This window comes from Ambystoma mexicanum, chromosome 2q (assembly GCF_040938575.1).
Source record: "Ambystoma mexicanum isolate Mex_15411 chromosome 2q, UKY_AmexF1_1, whole genome shotgun sequence".
Taxonomy (NCBI): Eukaryota; Metazoa; Chordata; class Amphibia; order Caudata; family Ambystomatidae; genus Ambystoma; species Ambystoma mexicanum.
Window position 1 is genome coordinate 1169590586 of NC_090924.1, and position 14908 is coordinate 1169605493.

General features: G+C 46.3%; 1 protein-coding gene across 2 annotated transcripts in view; it reads left to right on the forward strand.

Moving 5' to 3' along the window:
• LOC138570023 (serum paraoxonase/arylesterase 2-like) overlaps positions 1–14908 on the forward strand; it is a 748122-nt gene that overhangs the window by 650799 nt on the left and 82415 nt on the right. For both annotated transcript variants that reach the window (XM_069648556.1, XM_069648555.1), the window contains one exon: positions 11324–11452. In XM_069648556.1, the coding sequence (XP_069504657.1) occupies positions 11324–11452 (129 nt within the window). The remainder of the gene's footprint in view (positions 1–11323; positions 11453–14908) is intronic.

Here is a 14908-nt window from a genome sequence, read left to right on the forward strand (position 1 = left end):
CCGAGACTCTCGTCTTCACTAACTTCTCACCACTGTCTCAGACACGCTTCCTGCTGCGCAATCTCTGCAATTGGGCTCATGTGTGGAAATGCCACCTTCCTGCACGCCTTCTGCTGCGCAATCTCTGCACATCAGAATTTGGGGGAACATGACCCTCACAGGACAAGCAGGTGAAATCTGCTGCCTCAAAGTCCCGGCATCCCTTTTGGTTCTCCCACTTCTTCCTGGATTGCCAACATCGTGACTGCTTCCTTCTGTTTCTGTTACCACTGCTTACACTCTAGCCACCATTCTAGATCCTTCCAATTGCCTTCACCAGAGGGGGATTTTTAAGCCTCCCAACTTCCCTCAGGTGTGGGTTTTCAGTCTTAATTGCCTGACTACTACTGCAACATGCCTCTTGGGCCATCTTCCTTGTAGTTTCTTCCAGAAAAATTGGACTTTCTAGCTTGTTCTGCTTGGCAAAAGGCTATTGAATGTGGGGTTTTGGTGAACAGCTATTGAGTGTGGGTTATGGTGAAAGTTAAACAGGGGGGTTTCCCAGTCTTCCTGGCTTGTTACCCCTACCCTCATCTGAGCCTTCGATAGAACACCACCCCCATGGTCGGGATCAGGAAGCATCTGCCCTTCTCTGGCCACACGAGAAGGGTCCCAGGCCAGGTTTCTGGCGAGAATCTTTACTGATTCATCACATTATACTCATAAACCCAATACTATCCTATCATTTGACAGACAATGGGACCCCTCATGTTATTATCATGTAATAACAGAAGAAAAATATCAGCCTGGTATTGTGAAGAGTAAGAGCATAGGAGTGATGATGAAGAATACATGTCTGTCAATCACTGAGACAAAACCAAAAGGAGGTATGAAGAACACAACATCAACACAAAGGAAGGACTATACTAAGAAGCTGGGCAAGCCCCAAAGCATTGCATGATAAGTGGGTGGGCCAAGAGAACCAGAGAGAGCGAAAAGAAGAAAAGGATCCAAAAGTGAGAACCCCCGAGTCCCCTGCACACTGTCAAGAAGCCACCAAAAAGGTGGTCAACAATATTCGAGAGAAAGCAAGATATCTCAAAATCTTATATCAAGCTTGGCAAAGTATTCATTTCATACAGTAGTTCAAAGAATATTATGTGGACCCAATCTATGTAAAAAAACGGGTAAAATGTAATCACAAGGTAAAGAAATATAACAGTAAGCAAAAAGCATGTCTCTCAAGTTCAATACAAGTGGCTTTACGCATTTCAAGGGAGATCCCTCTTCATTAGAAGCCTTAGTTGAACTATTGATTGATAACAATGGAGAAGGATAGAAAGCGAAAAAGAGAAAAGAAAACTTTGTGTTAGAGTGACAAGAACACATTGGCACATACATATTGGATTGCATATTGCTTTTCATATATAGAAAGATTAACGAGATGAGGTGTACTTTGTTACATTCAATTGGATTCCTATGCAGAGACACACTTTCACAGTCACATACAAGGGTTGGGTACCATCCTGTTCTCCATTGGTACTGACACGTCGTTATCGGTATAAATATCATGGTGCAGAAACAGTCAGTAAATCCTATCTAGGGGAGACCTAATGGCAAAACCAAGGAGTATGTCTAGCTATTTAGTGCAGTGATGATTAGATTATCCATTGACATTGATAACAGAAGAATCCACATCTATATAGTTCACAGCAACAGAAAAACAACATTTTTAAGGTCAAGTACACAAGAAATCTATTGAGAGGGTAAAGACGTGGCGCGGACAGTAACTCGCCTATGATTTCTAAACCTCCTCGTGACTGTGACCATGACAAAATGCGGTTATTGTCCAGTAAAATGGGTAGGGTTACAAAAAGTTCATAGCTTCCAAGGCATGAAGCCTAATCTATAAGATATGTCATGAAAAGACAAAAGCGAAAAGAAAGGTCTATTATCTGGATATGATGTAGCGCAGGTCTACCTACAGGGTTTGTGCGGAGAAGGGTGATATACGAACAGGAGCTCACCTATACTTAGTCTCCAGCGGTCACACTAACAGTCCTGCAATGTGGTTGTTCCAACTAGTGGTTCCTGGTATCCTATAAGGGATTAACCGTGGCTCAATCGCTCCTGGGTACCTATAGGGAAAAGGAGTGAGGCATAACTTAGCAGAGTGCAGTCCTGATAGTTAATGGTCGGAACTAATGCCAAGTCCGACCTAGAGTTCAATAAAAGAGAATATGGGGTGCTCATGGCGTGAGGAGGCAGAAATGCTGAGCTCCGGCCCAGTCGCCGTAATATGATCCTGCATAGGTGATTAGCAACCACCATCATCCTACAGAAACAGACCCAGAGGAAGGGGAACGATACCCGACAGAGCGCTTGCAATCCTGAGGAGAACCGGACTGGGGAAGCCTCCGAATTCCACCTGCCCGAAACCCCCCCCTCCTCCGAAAGTGCCTCCAAGATGGCAGACGAGACTGCACACCTCCGACGAAGAGAGTAAGGGAGCCACTCCCGGAGGGCAGAGACAAGCCGACCCGGGGCTGCAGCTGCGGCGCACCACGAACCAAAGAGGGGCTGAGCCGAACGTCAGCAGAGGATGGACATATCGTGGGGCCCACACCGGTGCTCCACAGACCTGGCGCACCGAAGCAGAAGGAAACAACGGGCGGACTGTGATCCGAATCATATCGGACTTATCCTGTAGCCCTACCCCAAAGAAGCTGACCCAGGAGGTGGCAGAAGGGCGGCCCAGTAAAATCCAGCGACCGCCAAGAACATCTTCCTGCATCTGCACCCCCCCCATAAGCACGCCAAGCCGACAGAAGCGGCCACGAGCCCCCAAAGTTGGGGGACGTCAAGCGGGACACAACTAAGGCACTAAGACGGAAACAGCTTGGAGGCCGCTAACACGGCCCACCTGTAAAACCCCAGATCTAGAGCGGAGACGAGCTGGTAAGCGCCCAGACCCTAACGTAGCACCGGAGGCGCCGCGGTGGCAGCCGAGGTAATCCAACATCCCCACAAGGAGCAGCGGGACGGACAGCACACCAGTGAACGCCGCAGAACAAGAGCAGGGACCAGGAGTGCGGGACACACACCCAGACACTCAGGACACTAGCAGGCTAAAAGAAGGCGCAAGGAGAAGGTCGCATTGTGGAACCTGCATCAGACATCAGCAAGACCAAGGTGAGCCGCAATAGATAGGAGCATTGGGGGACACACATTCGAAACAACCTGCCCCAGCCACACACCTCAGCAAGCTCACCAGAGACATGAGGGGGGAGAAGGTGCACCCCAATAGGGATCCAGGACTAAGAGGATCTGAGCAGCAACTCAACACTTAAAACCAGCAACCTACACCATGAAGCACAGTCAGAGAGCCTTGTCGAACCGCGCTTCCATTGAGGAAACAATCCAACAGATAAAACTGACCACACTAAAGCCAGACAACCTAACCTGTAAAGGCCCAGAACTATTGTCTCCCATAACCTCGTACCACAGCAGTGCCTACACCGCAACGACCCCACAATACACCGAAGGGTCAGGCATCAGGCCCTCGATTGGGGAAGTAAAGAGAAGGGGAAGCTTGAGCGCCAACACACCCATTAATTAACAAGCACAGACTACAGCGCAAGCAAAACAAGGCCACATCTTGTGCTACATCCAAAAATCAAAGTGAAATGCCAAACCAATATGCATACCCATAAAAGGGCACTACGAGATATCACAATGTCCTCATCGAGAAACAAGGGGAAGGCAGCCACAATGGACCCTTTTGTCACTACAAAACCACCTCCCCCAGCACACACAAGTGCCGACATAGCTCACCGGCCGACTGCAAACGAGAATGGCAATGATAATCAAGTACTGGAAGCTATAGCTGCGCTAAGAACATTCATAGACGCCAAGACGCCTGCAACCTTGCAGAAAGAGTCACCAAAATAGTCGGCCCTCCAAGAGACAACAGATGACACTTCAGACCTAAGAACTCGAATGACCGAACTAGAACGGAAAGTGGCCACGTTAGAAGCAAGGTCCGAAGAAGCAGAAGGGCGCGCAAGGGCGCAACAACATAAGGATTCTCGGAGTACCAGAAGGATCGGAAACTTCGAACCCGACCGCATACAGCAACCCTAATACAGCAAGAAATTGGAGCAGGTAAACTGACACAAGGCTTTTCCGTCGAACGAGGAAAACGGTCCCTCCAAAAGAAACCAACACCAGGCTCATACCCATGCCCTATAATAGCAAAGATCCTTAATTTCCTTGATAGGGAGACAATACTGAAACACTCGAGGGAGGGAGGTGTGATAGAACGAGAACTCCAAAATCACTATCTACCCCGACTACACACCATCAGTACAAAGGGCTAGGAACTTGTTCGTCCCAATTAAGGCTAGACTGAGACAATTTAACCCGAAGTACATGCTGTTGTACCCATCCAGGTTGAAGGTGATCCATAAAGGCCGAGCAATATTCTTGGAAACCCCAGCGGCCGCCAACATGTTGATGGAACATCATAATTTAGCAGAGCAGCAGGAAATGCCCTCCCAAGACAAGCAAGACTGAACCCAAGGAATACGTCAGAACCATGGGTTCTGGTCCACAGCTGGTGGACCAGCACACTGTAATGATGACAACACCAAGTAAGCACGACTTAGCAAAATGATTACGGGACTCGATCGGCCTCCCCCGACTGAGCACACAGCGCTAACCCACAAACGGATCAGTGCAGACCTGTTGCTAGCACGACCCTACTCGTGCCCGAAACCCGAGATGGGACCAGACAGCGCGAGGGCGCCTGAGCACTGCACAGCGGTAGCAGTAGCTGGGCGCACCAGTTTTAGTTTTGTTCTTTTTTATGTTGTTAGTCACACTGCCTTCCTGTCTCTCAAAGCCTGAGAGATAAAGCACATGAAAGTCTCAAGTCTCGGCAACTACATAAGAAAAACACTAGGAGGGGAGCTCAGGTACTGGAGATTACGACCGCTCCAAGGACACAATCTGGGACGAACCAGGGAAACCAACATGAACCAGCAATGGCTGCACAACTCAAAGTAATGACATGGAACGTGAGGGGGATGGGCTCATACCTACGGAGGAACAAAATCCAATCCTTCTTACGAAGGAAGAAAGTCTCGATCGCACTGCTGCAGGAGACCCATCTTACACCAGACGCCACGAACAAGCTAACAGAATGCTGGCAGGGTCATGGGAGTGGAGCGCCCTACTCCAAATATGCCCGAGGAGTATACACATGGGTGAGTCCAGAAGTGCCATTCCAACCATTGGGAGTGGAAGCAGACAAAGAAGGCAGATACCTTATAACATGGGGAACTATAGAAAACACCAAAATATGCATAATGAATTCTTACTTCCCCCACCACGGCATACCCACGCACCTCAGGCAATTATATGCCAGAATGTCACATCACAGAGACCGAACCTTTATCTGGGGGGGAGACTTTAATTGCGTGAAGGATGCAGCGATGGACAGATCTGATCCACCACAAATATCAAACGCTGCTACCTCACTGGCGCTCAACACTATAGTGGAACAGCTGGAACTAATAGACGTTTGTAGAGAACTCCACCCCATAGACAGATGCTATTCCCAGTACTCATCCCCTCACAAATTACACACCAGAATAGACTATCTGTTCATCGATAAAAAGTTACGGACACAAGTGGAATCTGTAAACTACCTGGGCAGATCAATCTCTGACCACTCCCCCTTACTTATGCAACTACAACTGAGGGGCCCCAGACCACCCATCCCGATGTGGCGAATGCCCACCGAAGCCCTGACCGACCAGGCATTCGAGGAAATCCTGGGAGAAAAACTAGAGGAGTACATAGACATCAATACAGGAACCGTGGACAGGTGGAGCACACTATGGGAGGCCATGAAAGTGGTGATACGAGGAGAAACGATAGCAGGTGTGGGGGACGTCAGGAAACCACTGAGGAGAGACCTGGAAGACAAGGAGGAGGAGGTAAAACAACTGAAAGCTGCCACCCAAACCACCAAACCCGAAGAGAAAAAGTTCAAGAAGATCAGAAACGAATGTCACCTAGCCTGGAAGAGACTATCCAAATTCGATTTTACAACTCGGACTGCTGGAGCTCACAAAGAAGCCGACAAACCAGGCAGATTACTAGCCTGGCTATGCAAAAGGGAACACCCTAAGCACCTCCCGACAGAAATCAAAGATGAAGACGGAATAACACACAAGACCCAGCAGGAGATGAATAAAACCTTCTCGGAATTTTACGCCAAGTTATATGCTCATGACACACATGTCCCAATTGAAGACATCAGAAGCACCCTAGATGAGATAGGACTCCCCAAACTAACCACTGAGCAGAGAGAGATGCTAGAGGAGGCAATCACCAAGGAAGACCTAACAGAGGCCATAAGGTCACTAGCCACATGCAAGACTCCAGGGAGCAACGGCCTCCTGCCTGAGTTCTACAAGGCCTATGAGACAACCCTAACCCTGATACTACATGAAGTATACTTCGAATCGTACAAGACGGGGACCCTGCCAAGGAGTATGAGAGAAACGCTCATAATACCGATGCTCAAGCCTAACAAACCCAAGACCGAATGTGACTTGTACGCCCATTAGAGATGCCAAATTACGATAGCAAAATACTAACCACCATACTGGCCAAGAGGCTAGCAAGAGTGGTGGGATCCTTGGTACACGAAGACCAGAATGGATTTGTTCCGGGCCGCAACACCACAGCGAACTTAAGAAGACTACAACACACAATAGTGCAAACCGTGGAGTGCAAGGAAGACATGGCAGCGCTATCACTGGCCGCCATCAAATCGTTCAATTCCATCTTCTGGGAGTGGCTCACCGAGGTCTTGATTGAATTTGGATTCGGAGAGAGCTTTGTGAGATGGGTCAAAGTACTATACAATGCCCCCATGGCAAGAGTAAAGACCGGGAGCAGGATATCGAAAGCCTGGGCAATACAAAGAGGAACCAGACAGGGATGCCCATTGTCGCCAATGTTGTATATCCTGGGGCTTGAACCAATAGTCATCTACTTTAGGCAGCAGCTCTTCGACGCAGGGATTATAGTGAGCGGGAAATACAATATAATCTCACTATACGCGGACGACGTCCTCCTGTACTTAAAGAACCTGCAAGTAAACGCTCCAATAGCATTGGAAGTACTCGACAACTATGCACACTACTCCGGAATAAAATTCAGCAAACAGAAATCATGTGCATTCCCACTGCCAGGGCTAAGGGGGGTAAAAGCAGAAGACCTACCTGAGGTCGGGATCAAATGGCAACGAGAAGCTTTCCGGTACCTGGGAGTCACCATAAAACATATGCCAGAGCTCACGCATGAGTGCAACACAGAGGCCGTAATGAGAGGACTAAGTAAATCTGTTAAGTTCTGGTCCAAATTACCACTCTCCATGATGGGAAGGGCTTCTATCACCAAAATGATTATTCTCCCGAGATCCTATACTACTTTGAACAATAAACTACTACATACGCCCACCCTTCTTCAGAAAGCTGGAGACCCTGCTCAAAGAATTCCTATGGGGTGCATCTCATCACAAACTACCCCTACATATACTTTCACTCCTGCACAAAGAATGAGGGATACAGCTTCCCGACCTCCAGAAGTACTACCTGGCTGCACAACTCAGCCACGCAACGCGGTGGCTATCGGACAACCCGACAGCTGGAACAGGCCTATTACTGCAGATAACCCCAAAGAGGCACTATGGAACCCACAGATTGGCCCCTCGAACCCTCCCATGATAGTAAAGCTCGGGCGGCAAGCCTGGAACAAGCCCACCTCGCTGCTTGGGATACACCACCCATATGCACCCGAAACTCCCATACTAACAGATGTTAATGTTAAAGGTCATTTGTACCGCGCTCTATCACCACCGGAGTGGTCCCCTGGCGCTCTGGCGGCTCTGAAAGAGGGAGAGAGAGGTGGGTTATTAGGTGAAGGCTAGAAAAGTGCAAGATTGCAGTGATATGCTGTTGGCAGCCTCAGCCCGGTGGTTCCGTCGGCTGGGCCTGGGGTGTATGCGGCCGGTGGTCATCGTGTTCTGATGTGCGAGTCTGTGTGTTTTTGTTTTGTTGTTGCAGTGTAGTGAAGTTTGTGCGGTTTGTTGTGCTGGAGTTTTGTGGTTGTGTTTGGTTTGGAGTTTGACAGGTGTATGCAGAGAAGGAAATTGTTAGTGGTATTGGTTAGTTGGTATCTCTACCCTGGATTGACCAGTTGGGCTTGTGTAATCACACACGACGGGGTGCTTGCACACCTTGTGCCTCAGAAGGTACGTGCCCGTTTTGCATTCGAGGCCCCTTGAGCATTTAGCTGTCCCCTCCGCCCGCTCCCTCAATGACTTTGCATGCTCCTCACCCCCACCCACATGACTAGCGCACCTGCTAGTGTCCATACTTCAGATTGTGTGTTGATTGGTGGTATCTCGTCTGCTCCACAACCCGTGGTACCTAGTTGTAGCTGTACGGGCGGTGGGGGATGGTAAGGATTGGCTGGGGTTGTTGCCTCCGTCTCCCTGGGTCTCGCAGGTGGATCCCTGTGTCCAGCGTCAGCCCTACTGGTGCTCAGAGTACTTCTATCGGTTCTAGGGGCTTGTAAATGTCCTTTCCTGTTGAGTCATTTGTCTTACTGTTGTTTCGGTTTTAGTCTCTGGTGTTGAAGAGCCAGGTTTTTAGTAATTTTCTGAATTTAAGGTGATCTTTGGTCTTCCTTATTACCTTTGGGATGTTGTTCCAGGTTTTCGCGGCTAAGTGGTAGAAGGTGGTGCCTCCGAGTTTTTTCTTGATGTAAGGTTTTAGTCCAGTCGGATTTCGTTGGTTGACCTGAGCGGTCTCGCTGGCTTGTAGTTTGTTTTTTTTTGTAGGAATTCTGCTCCTTGTCCGCAGATTGCCCTGTGCGTTATGCACATTGTTTTGAAGGTGATAGTGTTTTACTGGGAGCCAGTGTAGTGTTTTTAGGGCCGGGGTGATGTGGTCTCTTCTGTATAGTTTGAGGAGTAGTCTGGCTGCTGTGTTTTGGATCCGTTGTAGCTTCTTCAGTAGGTATTCCGGTATACCGAGGTAGAGGCTGTTTGCATAGTCGATACTTGACATGATGTGGCCGACGATAGTGAGTGTTTTGTGTGTGAAGGAGAGGAAAGGTAGTATTTTTCTTGCCGTGTGGAGGAGGAAGAAGCATTTCTTGACTGTTGCGATTATTTGCGGTTCTAAGGTTAGGGTGTTGTCCATCAGGACTCCCAGATTATTATTTTTTTTGTTGATGTCTGCAAAACCCCAACCGATTTACCAGCGATGAGAAGCTGGGAAAGGACAGGTCTGTACACCTGGGGAGACATGTTCGAAGACAGAGCCTTCAGGGACTTTAGCTCACTACAGGCAAAAGACGGGCTGGCAACCGGTCAGTTCCTATGGTATAAGAGGGTAAAACACACAGCAAAGAGGAAGTGGAACACATGGCCAGAGGAACCAGAACCAAACCCCCTGCTACTGGAAATGTACAATCTGAGCAATGGATGGAAGCCCGTCACCAGGCTATACTCCCACTAATAAACAGACCCATCCCTGCAGTACTCCCCTGAAAGAAACATGGGAGAAAGACCTGGGAATCACCATGACCGAGAATGAATGGGGACGGGCACTACAATTCCCCAAGAAGGTGTCCAGGAATGCCAGATTCAGACTCGTCCAGCTGAATGTTCTATACAGAACCTACATGACCCCATAAAGGGTAGCCAAATTTAACAAACAAACCTGACCACAATGCCCCTGGTGCAGCAGCGAAGACGCCAACGTGATACACATGTTCTGGACCTGCCTCAGAGTGCTAACATTTTGGGCCAAGAGAGAGCAAAACTGTAGAAATGCTGGAGTGAGCAGATATGAACGGACCCCAAAAGAGTGCCTACTAGGTACATATCCCAGGCTGAGCTTGGAGTGATCATACTCGTCCCAGTGGGTGGCAGTCATAAGAGTGAGACTCATACAGGGATTACTCATACTCGTCCCAGTGGGTGGCAAAGCGATAAGAAGAATAACAGTCCAACAAGGGTTCCACCTGCTTGGCTTAGTAAGAAGACGACCAAGGAAGAGAAAGAGAATGGTTATCAGAGCCAGAATGTCTGTCCTAATGAAGAGTGAAGAGTTGTGCAATTAAGAAATTGGAAGTCCAGAGAGGACTCTGAAAAGTCAAAGGAACCAATATACAAGGGCCTCGAAGAGCCCCTTTAAAGAACTGGAGGAATTGTTACAAGAGATAGCAAAGCACTAAAATCCTGTGTTTAGGGGAACTGTGCTAAAAAAGCATTCCAGGAGAAGAGTCATTCTCCTGGACTTTCTGTTGTTTAGAAATAGTGGTAGGGTCAGCCTAGGTTCGTTTTGGGCCGGAGGACAGACCTTTTGATTAGGAACTTCACTATTAACGACAAGCACCATAGTCTAAGGATAGTGAAAGTTAGGCAGTTTTTGAAAATTATTTTATAATAAACTTTGTTGAATATGGTGCCCCTTGGTCTGTCTTCTTCTGACCTACAACAATACATATTTTAGGCGCCATTTTGTTCTTGCTTATGCTGTATGTAACGGTATGCCAGAAAAGATGATTGTCCAGACTCTCTGTAAGGAAGTACAAAGTCCTTTACTTGGGATTCAGGATGAGGTGAACACAAGGGGTAAGTCTTAGGATAAGATACAAGGAGGGTGAGGGAAACATCCACTGGCTCCCATTCATACAGGTCTCTGGCACCAACTGACTCTGGGGAACACTCAGGCACTCATCGCACAGCATTCCACCCAGCAGCGTTCCATCAGGCATTCCAAAGGGCTCATGCATACAGGTCAGTACGGGAGTAAAGCACAAGACTTTCATGTCTTTCTGGTAAGGTAAGCATTTCTCGTGTCTACCATCCCGGGACAGTCAGTGGAATTTTCCTTAGATAACATGTTATTCAAAACATGTCTCTCAACGTTTGTACAGCAAATCACAGTAACTAATTGGCTCCATTATCCCACAAGGACAGCCGAAATAAACACGTACTGTAAGCAGGCATTTTATCCTTGCTAACAAAACCATTATTTATTTTTGCACTAAAAACCAGTATTACCCTTTTAGCGAATTGACTGGGCTACAAAATATAATATGGCTGTTCTTCAGTTTGGAACAGGATACCCAGGATATATCAGAGTTTAATTCAACCGAAATGACATAGTGTAATAATGATTTAAATATGATTTCTTGTTGAAGTATGTTGCTTTCTGTTGATACATGATTTTTTCTTTTCTTTTCAAACAAGGTGTTGAAAGTGAATACGTTTCCGGATAACTTATGTATTGATCCAACAACAGGGGATATTTGGTCAGGATGTCAGATGGATGTCATAAAGTTCTTTAATTATGACCCTGAGAACCCTCCGGGCTCTGAGGTTAGTGTATAATAAATGCTGTATTCATAATATTTGTATTCTTTCAGTGGTTGATGAGAGGGAAAGGAAGTTCTGCATTTCAAGTGTAATTTTGTTACAATAATACGTTTATTGGGGTTTAGTTAAAAATTTGAACTTAAACATATGGAATGCATGATCAAAAGCTACATAAAAATATGTAAATATGAAATGCGAATATGTATAAAATCAATAGTAGTTAAATGAATAAACACCATAAAAATGAAGAATAAAATGCATGTAGAATCATACACCCACAACTCAGCTCTGCAATTCATCAAAATTAATCAAGGAATGGAAATCAAATTAAGAGTAGATTCACAACCTTCCAGATTGTTTCACACCTATATGATTCACTGCGTCATCAAATCTTTAGTCATTTCACAGAAGATAATATAAGCAGTGTAACCCACTATTGCCCTACTACAGGAATCTCTGTGGAGATTAGAGGAGTGGCCCCCTTAGTCAGGTAACGGTAACAGAGATTTAACATGCAGCCACACCCAAAATAAAGCGAATTGAACAGTGATGGTATCAGAGTTCAAACAATAACCCCAGAAAGAATCCGCAGTGATTTCCTCATAGCTGTGAACAATGTTATGTAGTGCAGCTGAATAAAATAGACAATTCAAATAAAAATGTATTATTTTGGCACGAGGGGCAGGCGTGGCGGCTAATTGGGTTAGTAAAAATGGGTCTGAATCTCTGGGCCAGTGTTCTGATGAAGCTCTCTGAGACCGCAGTAATTTTTTTTTCCTTTTTTTTTTTCTTTTTTTCCTTCCTCCCTTCCACTCTACCGACCCAACTTACCTTCTTTTTTCTTCTGATCTTGGAAGCGAACTTTCTGGGAACACTTCTGTTCCCAGCGCGTCCGCTCCCGATGGCCGCCATGCCTTTTTTTTTTGTTTTTTTAATTTTTCTGTTCGAAACGTGTGCCGTTCGAAAAAATGCCATTAGCACCCTGATCCAACGGGCCGGGATACTAATGGTAATAAGACCCTCGGCGGTGGGCCAATATCGCCGCAGGTAATGCCCGGGGGCTTTGTTAAGGCCCTCGCTATGCTCGGGCATATAACTACGCCCCAGGGCCTTACCTGCGGTGGTATTGGCCCGCCGCCTCGGGTCTTATTGCCACAGTAAATACTTTGTGCAAGCTAAGATTTGAACTATCTTTCGGTGACTCACAGTATGCGCTAAGAATGGCCCCGCTATTTAATGTTTACTTACTAAAGTTCACACTAATGTCAACTAGTAACCTTTAATGCACCAGCACCAATTCAGTCAGTCAAATCTGTTTATTCGGATTAAAAAAGATCCATCAAACATCACAGAAGAAAAAGCAATGAGTAATGTGACTCACAGACAATAACGCACAATATATCACCATAAAGCTGAAAGAAAGTTAATTCATGTTCACATCACAGTAAAAATATGAGTCATTGATTAATAAAAGTGAGGGAAACCGCGTGTAAAATTACATGGATCACATCATAGTTTAGCAGCTTCCCGACAAAGAAGCCAGGGCAGATCAAAAGCGACTCAGTGGCGAGGGAAAAGGCCGGGGCGCCAGATTAAAAAGCACCAGAGCTAAACACTAAGGCAAACTTTGCCCTGATGCAAAAATGCATTAAAAATGTATCTTTTTAGCATTAGGGCAATTTTAGCACTGGTGCTTTCAATATGCCAAACTGCACTTCTCGAGGTGCAATGGTTTTTTAATGCGTGCAGTGTTTTGAAAAATAGGGCAGACTTTGCCCTAGTGCTAATACGGTGCAAACTTTGCACTTGCACCGGTGCAAAGTTTCTGTAATCTGTCCCCAGGTCGCCATTGACGTAGGTCGCTGGACCTAAGCACAGTTGATGAATATCTTTTGTGCATGTTGCTTTAAAACATGGAAAAATAACTCAAAATGTGACAATGTTTTAAACTCCTCAGACAAACAGTGGCCATCGCCCGGATTAGAAACCCAGAGCCATTTGCATGTCATAGTTTTAAAGTGCATGATATTAAGGAGGGTGTTAGTTAAAAGAATCCAATGATAAGTGTTACCGACCGTAATAAGATACTCAAATGGGCTCCCAGCAGGGCTCAACGGGAGGTACAAACTAGTAGATGGTTTGTCTCAGTTTTCCTCCTCTCACAGACTGTCATGTACAGACCTGAAATGTGATTTGAGAGATTAAATATACGGGCTCCCAATATTTACTGGATTATTGAAATAACAGGACAGCCCTGTGCTGCCTAGTGGTCTTTTAATATAAAATAGCCAACTAACTCTGTGACAATTCTCCAAGCTCAGAGGGTTCCGTAGTAGCAATCTGGTTAAAATTACCCCTTTGCTAATCCACAGAGATTGCCACATTTGGGTCATCCTTAACTCAGCAGATCTGTAAGGAAGGGGTCTGAAAGTTTCAAAGGCATTGTATACATAGCTGCAATTGAAGGCACACCAAGAAGGCGGGTAAGGAAAGAATGCCTCTCCCCACCCCCGCACTGAAGTGTTTCCAGATTCCCGTGGCCCTTAGCTCGCATCCTTAGGGCCAAGTGTCGTCCGCCTTGCCCCTGTAAATTTCCAACACATGGCCAACTGAGAACTGCCTCATACACTTGGTAAATCTAAACAAACCTCCAATTACTTGGTTCATTCTTAGCCTTTGTTTAACAATGTTAGTATTCCATGTGAGGAGTTGGTTAAAAGTAATCTCTGGATAGGCAACGTCCAGGCAGACCTGAAATCTTTGGCCATTCAAAAATAATTTCCTGTGGGCATCGAATATTCTTGGAGAAATGCATAACCTTGCCAGCATTTGCAGTTAGACCTCTAGCCCACATGTAACTAGTGTAAGAGCTCACAAGTACCCGCAATGATCTGGGGCTTCTGGCGAGTAAGACTAAGTCCTTAGTATAGATTAGGAGTGCGAGAACACATCCCTGCCTGACTCCCTTCTCCACCTCAATCAACTCACTCAGTTCTTCTCTCCTCCCACAGCAGACCTTAACCTGTGAATTAGCATTGAGGCACTCCATCATCTGGATCAGAGGTCTTGCTATGCCCAGCTTGTCGAGAGTTGCCCAAAATATTCTCTTGTCCATGTAATGAATGGCCGAACTCTGGTCCATAAACGCCACATAGACACGATACTCCAGTCTGAGTAAATATTTAGACAAGATCAAATCTAAATTGAGGCATGGTTCACAGTTCCCAAGCCTGCCCTAAAGGCCAGCTGTGTATCTATTAGAAGATTGTAGTCTCCAACCAATTCCTCCAAACTCTTAAGTCCCTGCAGAAAGCTTGAATGTGCCATCCAGCAAGGTAACTGGGCGATAGGAGGAGGGACTGATCTTGCCTCCCTTCTTGTAGATTGGGGTGATGATGCCAGTATTAAGATGTCTTTAATGTGCCTAGTTACAATAAATATATTCAAGACTTGGGTTAC